This window comes from Mus caroli, unplaced genomic scaffold, assembly GCF_978045245.1.
Source record: "Mus caroli unplaced genomic scaffold, Mus_caroli_1 scaffold_13, whole genome shotgun sequence".
NCBI classification, from domain to species: Eukaryota; Metazoa; Chordata; class Mammalia; order Rodentia; family Muridae; genus Mus; species Mus caroli.
In genome coordinates, this window is record NW_028227268.1 from 44,136,145 (window position 1) to 44,159,309 (window position 23,165).

General features: G+C 49.2%; 2 protein-coding genes across 2 annotated transcripts; one reads left to right on the forward strand and one right to left on the reverse strand.

Moving 5' to 3' along the window:
* The first annotated feature begins 9 nt into the window (after positions 1-9).
* On the forward strand, positions 10-13,015 carry Tnfaip1 (TNF alpha induced protein 1). The gene is made up of 7 exons (XM_021178262.3): positions 10-207; positions 5,949-6,268; positions 7,043-7,212; positions 7,625-7,714; positions 7,801-7,853; positions 8,362-8,557; positions 10,556-13,015. Exons 2-7 carry the CDS (start codon positions 6,064-6,066, stop codon positions 10,790-10,792), a joined length of 951 nt encoding a protein of 316 aa, XP_021033921.1. The 5' UTR covers positions 10-207; positions 5,949-6,063; the 3' UTR covers positions 10,793-13,015.
* A 163-nt stretch (positions 13,016-13,178) lies between these two features.
* On the reverse strand, positions 13,179-23,089 carry Poldip2 (DNA polymerase delta interacting protein 2). The gene is made up of 11 exons (XM_021178261.3): positions 22,864-23,089; positions 21,351-21,432; positions 20,173-20,270; positions 18,615-18,711; positions 18,378-18,453; positions 18,058-18,165; positions 17,781-17,917; positions 16,984-17,010; positions 16,678-16,803; positions 14,681-14,760; positions 13,179-14,104 (listed from the first exon to the last, which is right to left on the reverse strand). The coding sequence occupies exons 1-11, from the start codon at positions 23,022-23,024 to the stop codon at positions 13,990-13,992; spliced, it is 1,107 nt and encodes a 368-aa protein (XP_021033920.1). The 5' UTR covers positions 23,025-23,089; the 3' UTR covers positions 13,179-13,989.
* Positions 23,090-23,165: the final 76 nt, after the last annotated feature.

A 23,165-nucleotide genomic window follows, 5' to 3' on the forward strand; every position in this document is an offset into this window, starting at 1 on the left:
ACTTCAAGTTTTCGACCCACTGCTAGCTCGCGCGCTGTGCATGCCGGGTCTTGTAGTCTCTTTCCCGATCTGCAGGCTTGGGTTGTAACTCCCGAGTCGGCGGGCGCAGGATGTGAGCTCACAGCCGAGATTGCAGGCAGCCGCAGGCCAGAGGTGGCACTGAATCCGCTTGCCACTTGGCTGAGAGGAGAGGCGTCCCCGCGGACGGTGAGAGCCAGACGTGCGGGTGCAGAGGGGAAGGACAGACTCTGCCGAGTCCTGGGCAAAAGGCACGGGATGGCGCGCGGGGATGAAGTTCAGGTCTTTTCTGGGGATGGGAGGCACCGCGGATCTCAGTTTTTCAGAAGAGGAGGGGTGTGGCGGGAGGGCAGCCTACATTGCAACGAGAGACATGGGATGTTTCTCCATTTCCACTGGAGAGCCTTTGGGTGAAACATAAGAGCCGCTTCCACGATTTCTGACCGTTCTTGCCAAAATCAGCCTTCCCACCTTCTCGCCGTACCTCGTGTCCTTCCTTTAGAACCCCAAGTCTTTGAACTACCGTGATCGTTTGCGCTTTGTTCTGCTTGGCTTCGCATTAGGTTCCCATAGAGACACGTGTGTGTCCCCAGCCCCAGGATTACCCCTCTATTCACAGGCGAAGTCCTGAGGAAAGAGCCCTGAAACTATCAGTGGAAGCTTCATCCTCTCAGAAATTTCTTTCTAGGGCGTCACCTGCCATTGGACTCTTGGACCTAATTGGTCTGGGTGGAATCTGGTCTGACGTCATCTAGGACTCAAAGTAGCTCTTAGGAGGAAAAGAATAGATTAGCTCCGGATTTGACTTCCTCAGTTGGCAAGCCTAGTCACTTGAGTTTCTTTGATTTGGCAGAACGTGTTTATGTGCTTCCTTGATTCTGGGGAAATGGGGATTGCACACAAAGTATGTGAGGAACTTGCTAAAACTTGTTGAGGAGTTGATTTTTACCCCTTTGAGGTAAGGCGGTCAGTTGCTCACCAGTCTAGCATTGTAGTGTTACTGTCAGACTCCCGGAGCTCGTTTCCTCCGCGTTCCATCACTGAAGCAATTAAGAAGCCATCAAAAGGATATGCTACTTAATTTAGCACCAATATAGCCCTCCCTGAAAGCGTCCCCCCCCCCCCTGACCATTCCAAAGACATACTGAAATCTCTTCAGGGTCAGTTTTAGTTTAGCAAGCTGATGTATATTGAGTACTTAATTCTTGTTTGAGGACCAGTGTTGTGGGTTTTACCTGTAAAACATGAGGAATAACAGGAAACGACTGAGTGTTCCGTATTTAAAGAGGTTGGTTCCACTTTGGGGTGTTGTGGTTGTTCTGTGGTGTAAGCCTTTATCATCATTTGCCTGGACCACTCCTTCCTCTGATTTTCCCATTTCCTTTCATCTACCTTTGCATCCCACACAGCATCAAGTTGTCCTTGGAAATTATAAATCAGATCACATCACTCCCCTGCTAAAAGCCTTCCCCGACCCCAAAGTCTGTTGCAATTCCCATAAACCCCAGCTCTTCCTTCTCATGTAGCACTTGTCTTCTCTGGCTTCCTGCCAGACCATCCTCCCGCTTCTTCCTATATAACCGCCACCATGTCACTACTGTCCCCAAAATGTGTTCCTTTTAAACAATTTATGTGTGTGCTGATTTTGCCTGCATGTGTGTCTGTGCACCACATGTGTGCCTGGAGCCCACAGTGACCAGAAGAGGGCATCAGAACTCCTATGACTGGAGTTATAGATGGTTGTGAGCCACTGTATGAATGCTAGGAATTGAACCTAGGTCCTAGAAGAGCATCTAGTACTCCTAACTGCTGAGCCATCTCTCTAGCCCCATAAAACTTGTTTCACTTTTTAACATTTTTGTGTGTACGTGTGTGTGCCTGAGTGTATATATGTGTACCATGTGTGTGCATGCAGCAGCACCCAAAAGAGGGTGTCAGATCCCCTGGAACAGGATACAGAGTATTGTAAGCCTTTTGATTTGGGTGCTATCTGGGTCTAACTGTATCTGGGTCTACTGCAAGAGGAATACACTTTTTTTTTTGAAGTTTTAATCTCTTTTTTTATTTATTATTTATTTATTATATGTAAGTACACTGTAGCTGTCTTCAGACACTCCAGAAGAGGAAGTCAGATCTCGTTACGGATGGTTGTGAGCCACCATGTGGTTGCTGGGATTTGAACTCCAGACCTTCGGAAGAGCAGTCGGGTGCTCTTACCCACTGAGCCATCTCACCAGCCCCCAGGAATACACTTTTTTAAGGCTTTTTTTTTTCTTTTTTTTTTTTTCTTTTTAAAAAGATTTAGCCGGGCGTGGTGGCGCACACCTTTAATCCCAGCACTCGGGAGGCAGAGGCAGGCGGATTTCTGAGTTCGAGGCCAGCCTGGTCTACAAAGTGAGTTCCAGGACAGCCAGGACTATACAGAAAAACCCTGTCTCGAAAAAACCAAAAAAAAAAAAAAAAAAAAAGATTTATTTCATCTATATGAGTACATTGTCACTGTCTTCAGACACCAGAAGAGGTGTCCCATTATAGATGGTTGTGAGCCACCATGTGGTTGTTGGGAATTGAACTCAGGACCTCTGGAAGAGCATCTCTTCAGCCTCTAAAACTTGTTCAGATAGGAGCTTTGCTCTTGCTGTCTAGACTATACTTTTTAGATCTTAACTGAAATGTGATCTTCAATTGGTCTCAAGCCTCAGCCTGATAATTCTCATATCTTCTCATAATTCCTATCTTCTCAGTGACGTCGATCGCCTCTATAACTGTCTGCCTCGATGTCCCATCATTTATAGTGTGGCTTCTAGTCTGTTTTTGTTTGAGGTAGGGTCTTTCTATGTAGCCTGGAACTTCCAATACTAGGATTAAAGACATGTGCCACCCAGCTAGTCTGTCTTCTTCCACTAGAGTATGGGGGTCCATGAGGGCGGGACTCTTCTCAGAACAGCTGGTGTTCAGAACAGCTGAGGCATCTCTTCAGTATGTGACTTTTTATTTTTTTTTTTGAGTGTGTTTTAAAGACCGAGATCCTGCTGTCTGGACCAGGTTGGGTTCTGTCTCATTCTGTATTCCAGGCAGGGCTTAGTCTGGTAGTGCTTGCTGGTATTGCAGAGGTGCACCACCAAGAACCTAATAGTACCTAGTGACAATTGGGATTGGTTGGTTGGTTGGTTTTTCAGGCAGAGTCACCTGTACTCTTGGTAGCTGAGATACCTGGTCTGTCTGCCTCCATCTGCCTATGTTTGGAGTATAGGCATGGGCCATCACATGTAGTTTATATGCTGCTGGGAATCAAATCTAGACAAGCATTCTGCCAATTAAGGTACAGCTTAGTCTTCTTCCTTTTTTTAACCTTGTGATGGCGTCTCTGTAGTCCAGCCTGCCTCAGCCTTCCAAGTGCTGGATTATAGCTCTGAGCCACCATCTTTGGCCTGGTTAGTGGTAGTTTGGATAAACCAAAAGATTACAGCCAGGAGCAGTGGCACTGTCATTCAATCGCAGCACTCAGGAGGCAGAGGCAGGTGGATCACTGAGTTTGAGATCAGCTTAGTCTATATATCAAGGTCTAGAACAGCCAATGCAACATCATAGACATCTCAAAAAAACGCCATCGTCATCATCGTCCAATTATCCCTTCATGTCTGTGTGGCATTGACTCTAGGTTGTTTTCTTTTTTAAAGATTTATTTATTTATTTATTTATTATATGTAAGTACACTGTAGCTGTCTTCAGACACCCCAGAAGAGAGCATCCAATCTCATTACAGATGGTTGTGAGCCACCATGTGGTTGCTGAGATTTGAACTCAGGACCTTCGGAAGAGCAGTCAGTGCTCTTAACCACTGAGCCATCTCTCCAGCCCCAACTCTAGGTTTTTTGCAAATACCAAAATCTGAGAATGCTCAAGTTCTTTATGACATTAAATGCTGTATATTTACATATAATCTATACACACCCTCCTGAATTCCTCCTATTATCTCTGGCTTATTTAATAATACTAGCACTATGTAAATGTATGGAGTGTGATATACATAGTTGTTATACTGTGCTGTTTAGGGGTGGTAACCACGGTAAGTCTCTATACTTTCAGTGGACATTCAATCTTTTGTTCATTTTTGATAGAGCTCTGTATAGTCTTAACTGTCCTGGAACTCCCTCAGTAGACCAGGCTGGCCTCAACTCAGAGATTTACCTGCTCTGTCTCCCAAGTGCTAGGATTACACTACCTCGCCCAGCTTTTATTTATTTATTTTTATTTTATTTTTGTATTTTTTGAGACAGAGTCTCACTATGTAACTGGCTGTCTTGGAATTCCCTCTGTAGATGAGGCTGGCCTAGAACTCACAGAGTTCTGCCTGCCTCTGCCTCCCTGGTGCTGGATCTAAAGGTGTGCATCACCACGCCCAGCTAGGACTTAAACGTTTTTTTTTACATTCAAACTTCTTTCCATCTACAGGTTTAGAATTAAGAATGTAAATAGCAGCAATAAAAACAGAATAAGAGCCCGGCAGTGGTGGAGCACGCCTTTAATCCCAGCACTTGGGAGGCAGAGGCAGGCGGATCTTTGTGAGTTCCAGGCCAGCCTGGTCTACAGAGTGAGTTCCAGGACACCCAGGGCCACACAGAGAACCTGTGTCTTGAAAAACCAAAAAAGAAAATAACTGAAAGCAAACGAGGAGGGAGAACCAGCTTTTCCTGTAGTCATTTCTCGGGTCTCTGAACTGTTAGTGTTTTCCTTTCAGTTTTGAGCTTACTCATTTTTAGGGCCATCATGTCTGTTCCCCCCATTCTTGATGGGAAGGAAGAAAAGGGGCTCTTGGGGGGAAGCAGCACAACAGCCCTCTCTGCTGGGCCTTGAAAAAGGTGACAATTACAGGAACCTGGGGCAGGGCTGGTGCTGGGGGGGCGGGGGAGCTCAGGTAACCCCTGCCAAGCTCCCTGGCTGTCTGCCCCTACAGCCGGCTCTCCTCGTGCTCTTAGAACCACACTCACTTTCCTTCCTGGATCCTGGCTTCCTTTGACTAACGATAACCCGAATCCTGGAGGGGCTCCTCCTGAGACAGGAAGTGCATCCTGTCCCCCTGGCTCCTGGGAAAATCCTAGGCTGGGTAGATTCCCAGTTGGTTAGTCTGGACACCTGGAATCCTGGGAATCTTGGAAAAACATTTTCTGGAGCCATTCTGGTCGATCCCAGGGAGATCTGCTCCTCCGACCCTTAGCTAGTTTGAAGGGTTTTCCCTGCAGCCAGAAGCAGAGCTGATCCTAGAGGAGCTGGTGAGATGCCCAGGGAGACCATGCTCCCAGCCCTGACTCCTGGTACTGTGAGAACAGCGTGCAGGGCATTCTTCCTGTTGCCCACTGTCCAAGTTTGCAGTCTACTGGTGTGATAAAACACTGTGACCAAAAGCAACGTGGGGAGGAAAGAGTTTACTCGGCTTACACTTCCCAGGTCACAGTTCTTCCTTAAGGGAAATGGGGAAAGGAACCTGGCAACAGGAACCCGGGGATAGGAACTGAAGCCGAGGCCACAGAGGGGTGCTGCTTACTGGCTTGCCGGCATGACTTGTTATATTTTTGGTTGTGAACCTATCCTTTAAGGGCTGAGCCATCTCTCCAGCCCCTAGCATGCCTTCTTATGCCACCCAGAACCACCTTCCCCGGGATGGTTCCCCCCAATCCCTGCTGCTCATCAATTATTAATCAAGAGAATGCTCCCAGAGACTTGCTTCCAGGCCAGTATGATAGAGGCATTTTCTCAATCGAGGGTCTCCTCCCAGGTGACGTTAGCTTGTGTCAAGTTGACAAGAATCTAACTCGTACAATGAGGAAGGGCTTCTCTAGAAAGTAAACTGCGTCAGAGTTCCCTCTGCTGCCCCTCCTCCCTGTGGCCTCTCTGCTGACTTTAGTGTTCTCTCTACCTCTTGCTTACAGGCACTGAGAGTATGAGGCCCTGGCCTCTGAGGGCCACTCACTCGTGACCACTTCCACCACGGCAGAACCTTCTAAGCCTACCTCCTGCCGTGTGGTGATCTACCTGCAGCGGGAGATGTCAGGGGACACCTGTCTGTGTCCAGCCTCGGGGGCCAAGCCCAAGATCAGTGGCTTCAAGGGAGGCGGGCTGGGCAACAAGTACGTGCAGCTCAATGTGGGAGGCTCCCTGTACTACACCACGGTGCGGGCCCTCACCCGGCACGACACCATGCTCAAGGCCATGTTCAGTGGGCGAATGGAGGTGCTGACCGACAAAGAAGGTGAGCCATTGCATGGGGGCATGCTGGGTAAGGGAGAGGAGGAAGGGGCATCTTGAGCTGACTCCAAGGCTGGGCTTGACCCAATAGGTCTAGAATATATATCTTTTCCTGCCCCATACAAGTTCTAACAGAGCCTCAGAATTCCTTGAGATTGCACATAGAATGCTGTATGCTTGTGTATCATACTCAGGCTGGGTGTGGTTACGTCTGTAACCTTAGCACTTAGAGGTGGGGACAGGAGGAGCAGAAATTTGAGGCCAGCCTCCACTACATAATGAACCTGAGGCCATCCTGGGCTATATGAAACCTTATCAAATAGAATCCCGGAGTAATGGCTCGTGCTTGTAATCCCAGCACTCAGGAGACTGAGACACGGCGGCTAACCGAAACAACTGTCTCAAAGCTGACGTGTGTATTTATATCCAAATAGGATAAGATTGTCATAAACATAGTAGAACCTGGGCAGTGGGCAAAAGGTAAGCAGAGACTGGTTGTTTCTGTGTCACCATGGTGGCCTGAGTAGCCCCAACATTAGACAGCCAGTCCTCCACAGAGCCCTGAAGATAGCAGTTCCCGGACTCAGGATAGGGAAGAGCAGTACTGTCCTGAGACCTAGAGTCTCAGAGCCACCCCTGGCCTGGGCTCTGGCCTCTCCTCATGTGGCTCCTTTCCTTGCATCCTGCTGCCTGCCTGCCTCTCTCAGGTGGCCTTTGCCAGCGCTGGACACAGCTTGGAGGCAAACGGCAATCCTGTGGGACCCCTCTCACTCCCTAGGCTGGATTCTCATAGACCGATGTGGAAAGCACTTTGGCACCATTTTGAATTACCTCCGAGATGACACCATCACCCTCCCTCAAAGCCGGCAAGAAATCCAGGAGTTGATGGCCGAAGCCAAATATTACCTCATTCAAGGGCTGGTGAGCACGTGCCAGACTGCCCTGCAGGTATGGGAAGTGTTGCGTGGTCTGGTGGGGTCCGAAGTTGTCCCCCTGGGGACACGAGGCTTGGTTGGCCCCTGGGAAGCTGTGTTGGAAATGAGTTTGAGGAATCCAAACGCAGTCAGAACGATGGGGAGCTGCCCAGGCCCAGCAGACGGCTGCTAGCGAGTCACACTTGGCTGTTCATGTGCCTGGGTATCAGCCTCAGATTTCTGGCAGTGGGGAACTGCTTCCTGGCTGGCAGTATCTATTACCAAGAAAGTCATGAACTGTTTGGTACCTCATTACCAGTCGGGGTGTGTGTGTGTGTATGTGTGTGTGTGTGTGTGAGACCGTGGCAGAGGCCTGGGGATGTCCCTGGCTATGCTTGACCAGCACAGAATCCTAAAGGCAGCTCTCCGCTCTGTGTGTCACCCAGGACAAGAAAGACTCCTACCAGCCTGTGTGCAACATCCCCATCATCACGTCCCTGAGGGAGGAGGACAGGCTCATTGAATCCTCCACAAAGGTACTGAGTACTCTGAGGGTCTTGGCCTAGGGACACCTGGGGACACCGGGCTCCTGGCCTGGCCCTCACTCTCTCTTCCCTCACAGCCTGTGGTGAAGCTGCTGTACAACAGGAGCAACAACAAGTACTCGTACACCAGGTACGGCAGGCGTCAGTTAAAGGGCTGGGCACCCAGAGTGGGTCCTGTGCAGCAGGCCTGACGGAGGGGCATGAAGAGGGGTAGAAGGGAGCTCGGGGTAGAGATGTGAGCTGAGTCCTCCTGGCGCCTGTGCTTCTCACTGTGCCCTCACAACAGGCCATGGTTGGGTAGACCCAGGTGGCTGCAGCTTGCTTCTAGACTCTCCTGGTCCCCGTGGACAGCGCATCACCCCATGGCGGAGAAGGAACAGAAGTAGCACTGAGGGACCTTTTCTTCCGGGCTTAGGTGGGGTCACTTCTTACCTCCGTGCTCTCTGCTGTCACTGAGGGCCATCTCCACCCGTTTCCCTCACAGGCCCCAGTCCTACAGGTTGCTCTCCGCTTCCCTGTCCCTCTGCCTTATCTTCGCATCAACATGATAGGATCAGGGAGCGGAGAGCCTAGCCCTTCCCGGCAGCCCCCTTGTGCTGGAAGCTCATTCCAGGCCTGCTGGGCTTCTGGTTTTTCAGCAACTCTGATGATCACCTGCTAAAGAACATTGAACTATTTGACAAGCTGTCCCTGCGCTTCAACGGCCGCGTGCTCTTCATCAAGGACGTCATTGGGGACGAGATCTGCTGCTGGTCTTTCTATGGCCAGGGCCGTAAGCTGGCAGAGGTGTGCTGCACCTCCATTGTGTACGCCACAGAGAAGAAGCAGACCAAGGTACGTATGGGCTGCCTGCCAGGGACAGATCACATGGACTCCAAGATGGAGAGCTGGTACTGCCCCAGTGTACCCTGCCCACAGCAACACAAGGGCCACATGTACTTTCCCAAATATGGTATGATGGTGCCAGGTAGGACAGAGCCTGGAACGAGGTTGGAGGTTGGTCAGACACGGTCAGCAGCTAAGCCCGCTGAGCAGCAGGGAACTTCCCCTCTAGGCTGTGGGAGGGCCAGGTCTTTGAAGTTGTCACAACTTAGGTTGCAGCTCTGGTCCCAGCTTTTTTTTTTCCCAGATATCTGATGTTGGGGAACCATTTAAACTGCATTGGTCTGTGTCCCTACTTGCAGACATGGGAATGAGAGTCTAAGTAGCCAATACATGGCAAGGTACAACTCAGAAGCAACAGTGTGGTGTCCACTTAAACACTGCTCTTGCAGCCAGGCGAGCATGGTATTCCTGGTCAGCTGGCTTCCTGAGCCCATGGAGTGATCACGGTGCCTGATGAACCTTTTATGAGTTTTTTGTAACTTTTTAATATTTTTATTTATTTATTTAATTCTTTATTTTTGAAACAGTGTCTCTGAAGCTCAGGCTGGAACTTGCTAAATAGGCTAGGTTGGCTATAAATACATGGCATTCCTCCTGCCTCAGGCCACTAGTACTAGGGTCGTCGGCATAGTCCACTGTAGTCAACTGTGGGAATTACTTGATAGGGGACAGTAGACATAGACTCACCTCCCTTCCTGCAGATGCCAGCACGTGTCCTCCCTAGCGTCTGTACTTGGAGACAGTAGTGTGGTGTGCTTTCCACTTAAACACTGCTTAAGTTCAAGCTTCACAGGTGCAGTGCCACACAGGTTGTCTGGAAAGTGATGGTAAATAAAGGGCTCAAGCACCGAGACCCGAAAAGCTGGGCCGCAGACTGCTACACGGTCTCCTGAGGGTCGTCGGAAGGGCAGCTTATATTGGGGAGCAGTCTTTGTAGGGGCAGGAGCCGGGGGGCGGAGGGGGGGACCAGGAGTTAAACAAGGGGCTGTAACGGTGGAGTCAGTGCAGCTCCTGAGCAGCAGCAGATGTGACAGGCAGACGTGACAGGGCGTCTTCTTTCTAGATGCTCTCTCCCTAACCCCTCACACTGGATAGGAGACAGGCCACCTGGGGCCGTTCTAGGTCAGAAAAACAATGAAGCTGCTTCTCAGAGCTGCTCCGTTATTATTTCATTGATTTGTGTTGGTGGGTGTGCTCTGCCATGGCCTATGAGTGAAAGACAGGACAGCTTGGAGCATTCTCTCCATTTGGGTTTTACTAGTTATGTCCTAGGACCAAACTCAAGTTGTCAGGATTGGTGGCAAGCGCCTTTACCCACTGAGCTATCCTCTGCTCCTCCCCCCCTCTGCTGAGACAGGATTTCACTAGGTGGGCTGGCTTCAAACTCTCCATCCTCCTGACCTCAGCCCCCCAGGTAGCAGGGATGATAGATGGGCATCACCCTGCCTGGCTAAGCAGCTGCTTTCTATTACATGTCTGGCTGTTTACTGTGTTGGGGTAGTCACTGAACTACAGGATGCATGTCTTGCCTGCTATGTTGATAACTCTTCAGAGGTGTTAGCTCAGGTTGGTGTACTTGATTGGAATCACAGTGCTTAGAAGGCTAAGGTAGGATTCTGATTCTGGGGCAGCTTGAACTATAAGGAGACCCTGTCTCAAAAAAAACAAAACCAAAGGTAGCTATTGACACCACTTTATACAAACAGTAACTACAGCCCAGAAAGCTCAGACTCCATCTGGCACCAAGCCCATGGAGTTGTGCTTGTACCTGGATATACCTATGCATACTAGTCTTCAGTTGTGGGATGCTGTAGGGTAGCTAGAGGTGTTGATCTATATTCTCATGCCCTCTCATGCTTCCCTTGTTAGCCGGGCAGCCACCTGACTCCTACGGTAGACGTTTCCTCACTAAATGAAACCTCATTCTGTCTTTTCTGTTCACTCCAGGTGGAATTCCCAGAGGCCCGTATCTATGAGGAAACACTCAATGTCCTACTCTATGAGACCCCTCGAGTCCCTGACAATTCCTTACTGGAGGCCACAAGCCGGAGCCGCAGCCAGGCTTCCCCCAGTGAAGATGAAGACACCTTTGAACTGCGGGACCGTGTCCGTCGCATTCATGTCAAGCGCTATAGCACGTACGATGACCGGCAACTCGGCCATCAGTCCGCTCATCGTGACTGATGAGGTCCTTAGGAAATCGGGGCACAAGAATTCCTGTCTGCCACCCTGTGGAACGTACCCATTGGCCACCCTATGCTGCTCCTGCTAGCTGGGAGCCTGCTCTAGCATGTAGAGGTGACAGCCCTGCTTGGGAGGTTGGGGAGCTGGGAGAGGGAAGGTCACATTGTCTTGCCTGGCCCCCCTCCCCTCAGCACTTCCAGATGCCACCCCACTTCCTGTCAACAAGGAGCTACTTCTGCTCTAGGGTGAGTGCACTGATTTCCCACCTCCTGCCAAGAATACTCCCGGGCCCTTGGCTGAGTGCCCCTTTCTTCTGAAGAGCTCCTTTAGTTCCTCAGCTGAGGCCCACGGGAACAGCTTTGTTCTAGGGGAAAGGAGGCTTCTGGTGCTGTGAGGACCCAATTTTGAACAGAAAAAGTGGCCTTTTTTTCCTAAGGTGTTTAAACATTGGTATAGCCTGGATTTTTGTTTGTTTTTAAATCTAGATGTTAGCATGGCCGTACCTAGAATCCCAGCTATGGAGAAGCCAAGGTGGGATAACATGTTCTAGGCTAGCCTGGACAACATAGCAAGGCCCTCAATATAAAATTTTAAAAAGGGGGCCCAGTGGTAGAATACTTACCTAGCAAGAGTGAGGCCCTGGGCTCAATCCCCAGTACTGCCACACTCACTAGGTATCTAAGAAATGACTAGTTTTTAGTCTGAGGGGAAAGCTAGGACTAAGCAGAGTGCCAGGACCCTACCTAGTAGGCACATACACTCACACACTCACTCCACCCTTTTCTGTATCCTAGGACCCATCTTTAAAGCACTTTGTATGTCTATCATTCAGGGGAATCTATTCTGCCTTGACCCAAAGCTTTTTTTGACACTGATCCCCTCCTGCACAATCTGAAGGAAAGGCTGAGACAGGAGGATCACAAGTTTGAGACCAGCCTGTGCTATGTAGTTAAAAGTTTCAGGCCAGCCTGGGCTACATAGACTTTGTCTCAAAAAAAAAAAAAAAAAAGTAGCCTGACCAGCTTTGGCTTGTCAGCCTGACTACCCAAAGAATACCAAAAGGAAAAGGATGTCCAAGTTGAAAATGGTTTTAATAGCATCCTGTGGGGAAAGGGTAGGGTCACATCACTGACTCAGATTTAACAGGATTCTTTGGTTTGAGCCTCATACTTGGGTATGTTCAGCTCTAAGACATGCTGTCCCCACAAACCATAAAGCCAAAAGCTGTGCTGCAGGCCAGAAACAAGCTGCAGCAGAAGGCTATGGAGCCCTCAGCTGAAGCCCGTGTACCCATCAACAGTGCTCAAGAAGGGACACAGATTATCAACTGCATCCCTTGACCACTCTTATGATTGCCACATGGGCACACAAAGGCTCGCCTCTTAGAGCCTATGGGCAGATGCCAAGCCCAGGGTTGGGCTCTCACAAGGATCTAACCTGACAGAGCAGGGGAAATGGGAAATGTGACTTAATAATCAGGCATGTTATGTTAATCACAATCTTGAATGTATAAATAGCTCTAAGATGCTTGGGTCAGGCACCTTAGTGACGAGCAACTATTAGTTCATCCAGATCTCGCTGGAACTAAGATGACAATCCAACTTTTTTGGCCAAATAGAGGCTTTGGCTTTGAGTCTTTCCCACAGACTTTGGAATGTGACAGCATGAGGCCACCAATCTGTTTTCTCAGCTGTCCCCTAAAAGCCTTCAACACTCAGATTCCCAGACCCCTGCGGTGTTTCCAGTTTGTCTCTTTACCTCCACACCCCCTTTAGCCTCCACGAGGCGCTTTGACATCCATCTCCTCTGCTGTTCAGTGCTGTCTAGTCATGGGCTGAGGAAACACAGCAGGAGTCCCAGGTTGGGCATTCATCTTCTTTGACTGAAAATTTCTCCTTGGTTTAAGGAAATAATACTGAAGTGATCTGGACTGGTGAGATTTGCCAGCCCTGTCCTAAAGGAGTTGTAGCAGGATGGGTTTTTTGATCACAGGCAGCCCAGAGGACTTAAACATAAAACATTCATGAGGGTCAGACTGGACGCTGCTCACAAACACCAGCTGTGTGCTCTGTTGAACCTGGGACATGTGACTGGTTGGCCTGAAGGGTAACACAGGTTCTGGCATGAAAGACTGTGCCCTTTACTACATACCTGCGGTCTTAGTGCTTACCTTAAGTGATGGAAGTAAACACTAACTTTTAATAAAGTTGTTTTACACTGCTGTGCCATGTTTCCAGTGAGCAGAGCCTGGCCAGCTCACAGCTGTGGGCTCAGTTCTTTTATTTCTGTTCCCTCCATGACCTTGTGTTCTAGGTAGGTCAAGAGACTCGGTCCTCTATAGTCCTACAGACCCACACTCCCCCTGGTGGAAGATTAAGAACAATACTCAGAAGAACTAGAACTGAGATTTAATAATGCAAGAATGAAAGGACCTCTAACAGTGACTATAGTGGTGAAGGAATCCTAAGACCTGGGGCAAAATGCAGCCCAATTCTCTGGCTCCTGTTGGCCTGAAAGAAGCTCCAAAAGCAGCTTGACTTGGTCACTGACCATAACTTAAGCTGCTTCCTGGCTGAATTCCTGCACTTGTGGTCTGCATGCTTGACAGGCTTTGCTCAGTGCTCAGAAGCCCACAGCTCCAGGAAACCTGACTGGTTTGGCCTCACTCTTCTCCAGGCCTAGTGAAGCCAGGGGTGCTGGTGGGTAATCCGTGTTTATAGTCAGGTCAGTCCAACTCTAAACTGGCCTCCTCTACACTGGGCGGAGGGTAGAGAGACCAGAACTTAGTCCAGTGCTGTTCATTGTTACCAGCCTCTGAGGAAGACGCACCCTAGCAGAGCCAGCAGCTCCCTAGAAGAAATTTTGCATGAAAAGCAACTAAGAGTTCCTATAGGGCCAGCAAGGGGGCCTGAGACCCTGGAGACAAAAATGGCCGCGGTGGCCAAGTGAGCACTGGTTTATTGACCACACCTCACATTCCAGAAAACATTGGACAACTGAACAGTTCCCTGACAGCTTTGCTGGAACTTGGTGTCCTGGACAGTGGCCAACCTTGGAGGAGTCTTATGTGGGTCTTCCAAGAAAAGTTACAATCTCCTTCCAAAAAAAGAATTTCACAGTAGGGAGAGGTTTAGAGTTCTGCAGCAATTATGGGTTGAGAGCTGTTGTTCTTAGGGCCAACCTGGGCCTCAGCTGGCCTACCAGTGAAGGCCTGAGGGTGGGGTCTTCTCATCTTTATTGCTTTCCAAGGAGAATGGTGGGATCCGGACATCAAAATGGGAGCCATCAGGTCTCTCAAAACGAAATGTGCCCCTGAGGATTGGAGAAGCTGGTTTAGAGGGAGTAAGGTCTGAACTGAAAGGCCTCTTGAACTGTGTAGTCCCATGTCCTCTGATGGAGCCAGAGCTGGGATTATAATCTAAGAGATCCAAGAACCTCTGACCACACACAATAAGCACAGCCACTGGGATACATACTACATAAGTGTCCCACCGTACTCAAGATTAAGGGGGGAACCCAACTATACTAGCAATTCAGTCTCAAGTCTTGGGACCTAAGTCCTTAGGCCACAAATTGTAAGGATCTAAGAGTCATAAAAACCAGATAGTACCACACAGCAATGAATGGCACCCATCTGTGCTCATCCCAGGGCCTTTGCTGAACTGACCACAATTTCAGCTTACTCAGGTGTTTTTGTTATTGTTGGCATGAGCCAAAATAGAGTCTCACTATGTAGTTCAGGTTGGCCTAGAATTCACAAACCTACCTCAGTCTCCCAAGTGCTAGGACTGTAGGTGTACACCTACCACACCCAGCCCCAGCTCTCCTGTTCTAACTGGCAGTTTCTGTGGAGTTGAGCAACATACACTCCAGCATACACTCACTCACCACATGTGCCCACTGGAAGCTTGTAGAGAGACATGGCTGCTATACTGGAATGCAGGCTGCTCCTTGGATAACACTGGTTCCTAAAAGAATTCAGGCAAAATGGATCAGGCCAAGCCCCAGAACCATTCTCTGCACCCTGGGGCCACTATGTGTTGATCTTTCACCCAAGCAACCATGACAGCAGACACATCTACAATGACCATCTTTCAGGACTTCCTCCCACATCATGGCCAATGACCTGAGGCTTTTATTCTGTCTCTAGGAAAAGGAAACGGGGCACCAAGAGATGGGTGCTAAGCAGACTTTCTTTGAAAACCTCTTTCACAACATTCACTCAGAGGAACAAGTGCCAGACGCAATATCAGGCCCTCTGCCTGCTGATTTTATTCTCTTGGTGACCATGAAGTACTATTGTGATCCCTAATTTAGCAGTAAGAAACACTGGGTTACATAATTTGCCCAACCTGGGTGTAAAAGCACGCACCTTTGATCCCAGTACTACAAAGGCAGAGGCAGGAGGATCTTCAGGGCAGCCTGGTCTACAGAGTACCTACCAGGACAGCCAGGGCTACACAGAGAAACCCTGTCTCAAAACAAAATGAAAAAAAAAAGTCCAAAATAATGGAATATATAGCTGGAATTTGAAGGCAAGCCCTATTTTTGTTTTTTTTTCAAAGAACATGTAGCCCAAGCTGGCCTCAGACTCACAACAATAATCATGCCTCAATTTCCATGCTACTGGATTATGGGTGTGTGCCACACACCCAACCCAAGCCATGTTTACTTGTCCCCCTACTTTTCCAAGTCTCTTCTAACAATGATGCTGGATGAGACTAATATACTTGTGGCCTTATCTCTCTAGAGACAGGGTAGTATCGGCAGGGAACATAAAATCAAAGCAAGAACCAGTAGATGTATGAAAGCAGGGAGACATGTCACAGTCAGTGCATGTTCCAAAATCAGAGTGCTTTTGTTTGTTATTGGGGGGAGGTGTTGGGGGAGGTGCCTAATCTCGTGTGTGTGTGTGTGTGTGTGTGTGTGTGTGTGTGTGTGTGTGTGTGTTCATTCCTGCACAAACATGCAACTTGTCTGATGTATGGAAGTCAGAAGACAGAAGCTAACTTCAGAGAGTCAATGCTTGCCTTCTACCATGTGAGTTTCGGGGAGCAAGCTCAGGTCAGCAGCCCTGGCAGCCCTGGCAGCACCTTTACCCGTGGAGCCGTTTCACCAGCCCATAGTTCTGCTTTTATTAAACAATAGGGATCATGTAACCCAGGCTGATGTCAAATTTATCATGTGCCCAGATATGGCTGCACATCTCTGATCCCTCTGACTCTTTCTTTGTTTTGGTTTTGGTTTTTTTTTTTTGGTTTTTTTTTTTTTGAGACAGGGTTTCTCTGTGTAGCCCTGGCTGTCCTGGAACTCACTCTGTAGACCAGGCTGTCCTGGAACTCAGAAATCCCCCTGCCTCTGCTTCCCGAGTGCTGGGATTAAAGGCGTGCGCCACCACACCAGCAGCATGGGCTGGACAGAGAGCTCAGCAGTTAAGAGTACTTGCAGCTTTGGCAGAGGCCCAGCTTTCCAGAGGTATGTGTTTCAAGACAGAGATTCATGTAGCCCAGGCAGTCAAGGATGACCCTGAACTTCCAAAGTGCTAAGATATAGGCACCAAAACCTACTCAGTTAATGCAGTGCTAGGGTCAAATTCATGATGCAAAGTAGGCACTCTACCAACTGAGCTACATTCCCAGTCCCTTATTAACTAGCTTCTAAGTCTCCCCTTCATCTGCCCCACACAGCTGTTGTAAGATTTCAAACCACACACAGGAACACACACATACAGGAACACACACACACATACAGGAACACACACACAGGAACACACACACATACAGGAACACATACTGTCCATACCAGAGAGGAAGAAAACATACCCGAAGTTCCCAGGCCTGCTAACAGGACCAGCAACGAGGCCATAGTGGCCCAAGGATGCTCACCCTGCCCACCACCCCTCGTCCTCGAACTGTTTCCAGGGTCCCTGAGAGACTGAATATCCGCCAGTGCCGCTCCCGGAGCTGTACCACATCACTGTCCAAGTTTTCCAAGCGTATACAATAGCGCCACTGTGAGGGAAAGAGTTTGTGTTTGAGGGAGAATGATCCTTGGGCCAGCCCACCCAGAATTCCAGATAAAAAGCAACAAAGGCTGACATCAACATCTTAACAGTGTGGATGGCTGCATCCACCCTGCCTCCACAGCACCCCCCAGACCATTCCTGAGCCCCGGCCAAGGGAGACACTCACCCAATAGACGTGGGAATTCTGGGCTTCCTGGAGGGAGAAAAGTTTGAGGATGAGACTTAAGTCTGTTCCAATCAACATATTTCAAGTGAAGCATCCCTGGAAGGTGGCGGAGGCTGATTAAGCTGAGAATGTCTGGGGCCAATGACGAATGTGATAGAACTATGGTCAAGAGCCTCCCCGCACCCTTCCTGTTCTTTCCCCTCTACAATCCTGTCAAAATCAACAGAACTGGATGCTAGCAGAATACCACTCCAGGGCTCTATTCTCTCCAGTGTCCCTGACAGCCCTGTCCTCCTCCTGCCACCTGGGCCCTGTCCTTCTCACAGCCCTTCCTGTTGTGCTCTGATGGATGCTGACATTCCCTGGGTCTCAGTGCTAACAGGCAGGAAGTCTTCCCTTTATACTTGTATCTGCAGGCCTAGCTTAGAGTGAGGCAAGACAGAGATCAGTAACTACTTGGCTACTAAATACTAAGTGTGACAATCAATCCACACTGATTTAGGCAAGTATGTATCTATTTCTCACAAGAAAGATTCCCTCTACAGAGGAGAGATGGAGCTGGCATGAAGGACTACTTCCTGGTCTATGGGTTTCCTGCTCTAAGAAATGGTGCTGGCCATTATCAAGAGGCTACCTCAACCCTACCCTGCACATGCACATGAGCACTTGAAAGCAGAAGCACAGGGGATGATTTAGGTTTAGATACACTCCCGCCCCAAGCCCTGTAGTCCATCCGGGATAGCACACTGAATCTGGGAAGAAGATTCCTGCAGGAAGAAGCCCAGGCTAGCACACACCCTCATGCCCATGTAGAAAGGGATGACTGTGACACGGATGTTCTCGGTGGTCTCCCTGTGCACGTCAGAGAGCTCTAGCCACGGGTGATTCTTCTCTTGCCAGGCCCGCAGCGTTTCTCGAGCCACAAAAGGAGGTGCTAGAAGAGACAATGGGTTAGTCCAGTCCAGAGTCCTGGGCATACCACCCACCCTCCAGCTGTCCCTCCCAGAAACTCCTTCCCAGTTATTTCTGAAACTCTGCTAGAAGAAGGGGCCTTCCCTTTTCCTGAGAGACTACCTTTTGTCTGGTCATATAGAAGAAATCTTTCAAAGAGTTCATGTTGAATAGGAACCTGATCCGTGGAGGTGTAGGGGAGGATGTCTTCATGGCTGACATAGTCCAAGCCTGGCACAGAGAGGCAGAGCTGGTAAGACTTACAGAGCAGAGGAATGAGAGACTGAGAGGAAATACCTTCTAGTCCTGCCCAAGGTAGGCAACCCTGGCACCACAGTTCTCAGTACCATGATCCCTCCCAGCAAATGACAAGACATCAGATTCCTCTCCCTCGGACACCAGACCTCTGCTCCTCAGGTACCATTTGAATGCTAACTCCTCACCTGGGATAGCATAGAGCGCCCGGCTGTCATCATGGTTAGCCAAGAAGGTCACAGCTTCTGTCTGAGATCTCTGAGACTAAAGCAAAAGGTGATTCAAAGGTTCTTTAGCTACTACCCAGTCCTGAGGCCTTAAGGCCCAGAGCTGACCTAACCTCTCTCTGACCCCATTTTGACCCTAAATGAGTGAAAATCTTTCCCATGGGGAGGACCCCAGGCCCAGGCATTTTGCTTACTTACTATATGTGGGCAGTCACGGGCATCAATCAGCACTTGGTAGTAAGTGTGAGTTTTGCCTTTCACCTCCTTAGAGCCATGGCCGGCAGGGTTCTCTGCTCTGTGGGATGAGAAGCAGCCCAGATCACCCCAGAGAAGTACACGCTGTGCCTGGCTCAGCTAATTGCCATCTCCTCTCCTAAATGGGCTGGTTCATGATCTGAAGGGACTTCTGCTCAACGCACCTCCAGCCAGCCTCTCCCCAGTCTCTCTCTAGGGCCATGCGGTTACCGCTCTGGGCACCTCCTTGAAGAGGACCAAGACAAAAGAGTCCACTTGTTCCCCGAACCCCAAGACCACAAGGACCTTATACTTCTTTCACCCCAGGGTGATCATTTGTGGGACTTCCCTCTTTTACTGTACTCCAGTGACGGTGTGAGATTAACAGAAAGATGTCCAACTGTGCATCAAGAAACCAAGAAGCAGGGCTAGAAAGAGGGCTTAGTGGTTGAGAGCACCAACTGCTCGTCCAGAGGACCCAAGTTTAGTTCCCAGCACCCACAAGAAGTTCACACTGTCTTTAACTCAAGTTCTGAAGAATCTATACCCTCTTCTGGCCTCCAGGAACGCTGCATGAATGTGGGACACAGACCTACATGCAGATATAACACTCATATACATTATATAAAAATGAAATCTTTAGAAAGGGAGGGATTAAGAATAGCCTGGTGTGGAAACTCATGCCCTCCTCAGCACTCGGTTGACAGGCAGAGGCATACAGATCTCATGTGTTTAGGGCAACCAGAGTCATGTAATAAATAATATTGAGACAAATCAAAAGGTAAACTCAATAATAATCATAAAGGAGAAGGGGTAGAAAACGGCTGTGGTTAAAGGGCACTGCTGCTCTATTGGAGGACCCAGGCTTGGTTTCCAACACTCATGGCAGCTCACCACCATCTCTAATTCCAGTCTCAGGACCCAGCGCCCTCTTCTGGCCTCTGTGAGCACTGTGCACAGACACTTCCAGGCAAAACATCCATATACACAAAATAAAAACAAATTTTTTTAAAAAAAAAGTAAGAAAATAAATCAAGAAAACTGTTCCCTAAAACATTCTCTGGGGTTCAGAATATAAAAAGGAAAAGCAGCAGGAGTCTATAAAAAGGAAGGACAGACAGTTCTGGGGAGGCCCACAGAGACCCCATAGACTTAGACCCCATAGCACTTTTGTCTCTATGGGGATGAGTGCTAAAGAAACACTCTGGGATTATTTCCTTTATTTTAGTTGGTTGAGTTGTTTTGTTTTGTTCCTGTTTGTTTTGTTTTCTGAAACAGGGTCCCTCTACCAAGGCCTGGCTCTTTTGCAGTCCTGGAGCTCACTCTGTAGACCAAGCTGGCCTTGAACTCACAGAGACCCTCCTGCTTCTGCCTCCCAAGTGCTGGGATTAAAGTGTACAGTACCATGCCTGGCTTGGGGTTATTTCTAAAGCCCAAGGGATGCTGTTTTTACCCCAACTGCATGTGTCTGCCACAAGTCAGGCCACCTGAGGACACCATGAGACAAGATAGGGAAACTTACTTTTCTGGAGTTGCAGAAGCCACATCCCGGTCATACAGTCTGGCCTGCCAGGGAAACAGGACGACCCCTCGGTAGCCAAAAATACTATGGAGGAATAGCTAGGAGGAGAGAGATCTCGATGAGCCTGCTGTCTCAAAGATCCATCCAAGTGGGCCCCGACCATGCAGTGGCCTGGGTGGAAGCAACTACAGCAGTCTCCCCAGCTTTGTCCTCAGACTACTGAAGTATTCTCATGCCTGTCACCAGGCTGACCCCAACCTTTCAGGTCACCTTTGGCCTCCAGGGAACTTTCCTTGCCCTGCCCTCCTCTTACTGCAGCGCAGAGCCACTGATTGTAACTGTCTGCTTTCAGGATTTGTTTTACTTTAGTTATATGTGTGGATCTGTATCTGGGTGCAGGGACCCAAGGAAGTCAGAGGCACTGGGTTACCTGGGGCTATGTGACTCTGGAGTCAGTTCTGTCCTCACCTTTACTTCTAGGCTTCCTCAGCAAGTGCCTTGACCAGTCAAGCCACATCTCCTGCTTCTTACTGTGTTTTAAGAGTATCACTACACTAGACCTCCAACTTGAAGTGATCCTTCTGCCCCTGCTTCTGGAGTGCTGGGATTTGATGCTAATATACACATATCTCCAGAAATCTATATATAACAAGTTTTGTGACTCTAGTGCACATGCATTCACACGTAAGAATACATACTATCACAGTTGTTCTTTGATCTCCATGCCTGGGCGCATGCACACACGCATGTGTACACACACATACCCATTCTAAATAAATCAATGTAAAAAAACCAAAAAACAAAAAACCCTGTTTTTTCTTAATTTGTGATTCTGAGCTGAACATGGTCGCACACATCTGTAACACAAGTATTCCATGAGGGAACGAGTTTGCAATGTCAAGGTCACCGTGGGTTACAGAATGAGTCAAGGCTAAACTGAGCTACACAGAAGACCCTGCCTCAAAACAAGTCCAAAATTTATCTTGGTCAAAATGAAGATGGACTGAAACTTGGGGGTGTAGCTCAGCAGATGGCATCTGTCTCTAAGACCAGTGGGCAAAGGGATGAAGAATGAAAAGATACAAATACCGCTGAGATTCAATATTCTGACCAGACTTAGCTGCATTCAGAAACAGAATAGTCCATGAAAATGAGGGGAGACCTAGCACAGTACCTACCTGCCCAGTCTCATATTTTCCATTTTGTTTTGGCACCTCAAACACACCAACTGTCTCCAGCACTTTGCCCTCTGCACGGTTCCTGATTGGGAAGGAAAAGATAAAGCAATTGAAACCCTGAGAAGACAGCAGTCCTTCGCCAGGAAAAAAATCAAACAGGTGAACAAAGCCCCCTAGTACTCTGCAGGGTCAGGGCAATGACAGCTAAGGCCCAGGATGCTGCTTTTCCTCGGTTAAGATCCAGACATGGGCATCTAAATGGTGAAGTTCTCCCAGTCTTCCAGGGTTTTGTGTGACTACTCCAAACTTCATTCCTTCTATCTTTACTTAGCATTTCCAAAGTCATGCTTGCATATCCTGTTTCAATGCACACCTTCACCCACCCTCCAGGTCTTCCCCCGGCATTTTAACCATCCTTCCAACTTTGCATTTCAGTTCCTGGTGTGCATGCCTTGAGCCCATTAAAGACCTGAAAGACATGCCTCGTGTGTAAGAGGTGCTCAAAAAGCATTTGTTTTAAGGCAAGCAGTTCTTCTGTCTCTACTTTTACCCACTGCTGCTTGGCAGTATACTCACTAAGCCTGGCAGTTGCTACTTGGAAGAATTGTTCTGAACCAAAAATGGTTCCACACATCGGTAATCCCAGGGCTCTTAAGGCTAAGGCTGGAAAATAACAGGTTCTGGGCCCATCTGGCTATACAGCATGATTCTCCCAATTCTACACATTCACCTGTGCTGTAAATTCTAAGTCTTTACCCTGACCTCAGGACCTAGCATTTCTAGATTCTCAAAGGTACCCCACAAGGTGCACTTAGCACTGCCGTGTCTCCACCCAGTGTCTTTTCACATTTACCTGTCTTAAATAGCAAATACCTCCCTTAACCACTATCAGGTCATTTCCATCAACTTATCCTTTTAAATAGGATTAATTTTGCTATGGATCCATCAAAGTACTGTAATGTTACTTTGGAAATGTTAACTTCATAGCCAACTTTTCAATCCTGTCTGATCCCTACAAGGCTTTGTTTACACACACACACCCCCCAGCCTCAACCCCTATTTCCCAAGTCACATGGGCAAAATCAGTCTCCCCAAGGTCACATGGAAACAGGACCCACAAAGGTAGACACTTAAATCGACTTGTTTCCCACAGAATAGCATATTTGTGAGAGTCACTGACCCAAAAGGGCCCGGGGATCCCTGTAGTTGTATTAAATGGCAGCCCACTCCAGGTGCCGGGGACCCCAGCCTGGGAGGCAGGATTCGCTTAAGAAGCGTTACTTGTTCTCCCTCGGAGCTGCCCAGCACTGCCAGGGCCCTGGGCAGTGCTCCCTTCTTTGCTCTTGGCACATGTCCCAAGCAGCCCGTGTCGGCTCCCTCCTCGGGACCCTTTCTCAGGTGGCACTCCGGCTGCCCAAACAGAGTCAGGCCTCCTGGCTTCCTTAGCAGCTAGGTAAAAAACGATCCCTAGATTCTGGGCCCGGCTCCCTGGCCCCCTCTCTCCGTCCCTCACCGGGACGACAGATGCCTTCGTGTCGTCGCTGTGGCCACCGGAGGAAGGGCCCCTGCTCCACCGACCGCACACAGTGGCCTCGACCCTCGGGTCGCGGCCAGCGACCGAGACCACCAGCGGCTGCCCACTGCTAGGGCCCGTCGGGCCACACAAGCAGCCATGTCCCGCCCGAGCGCCCGCTCGGCTGCTGACACAGGGCCCGACCCGCGGCGGGGCGCCGTCCCGCCCCCGCCCCACACTGCCCCGCGCCTAAGCCCCTCCCCTCGGGCCCGCCCCCCGCGGCCGCGTGGGCTCTTCCAGCT

What these genes read in the sequence shown, in the direction of transcription:
- Tnfaip1 (XM_021178262.3), top strand. Translation starts at nt 6,064, where the DNA reads ATGTCAGGGGACACCTGTCTGTGTCCAGCCTCGGGGGCCAAGCCCAAG. An exon ending in AACAAGTACTCGTACACCAG is followed by an intron (nt 7,854 to 8,361) that starts GTACGGCAGGCG and finishes CTGGTTTTTCAG; the next exon opens with CAACTCTGATGATCACCTGC. An exon ending in CAGAGAAGAAGCAGACCAAG is followed by an intron (nt 8,558 to 10,555) that starts GTACGTATGGGC and finishes TGTTCACTCCAG; the next exon opens with GTGGAATTCCCAGAGGCCCG.
- Poldip2 (XM_021178261.3), bottom strand. Translation starts at nt 23,024, where the DNA reads ATGGCTGCTTGTGTGGCCCGACGGGCCCTAGCAGTGGGCAGCCGCTGG. An exon ending in GGCGCTCTATGCTATCCCAG is followed by an intron (nt 18,166 to 18,377) that starts GTGAGGAGTTAG and finishes TCTCTGTGCCAG; the next exon opens with GCTTGGACTATGTCAGCCAT. An exon ending in GCTTCCAGTGGGCACATGTG is followed by an intron (nt 14,105 to 14,680) that starts GTGAGTGAGTGT and finishes TCCAATCCTCAG; the next exon opens with GGGCACATTTCGTTTTGAGA.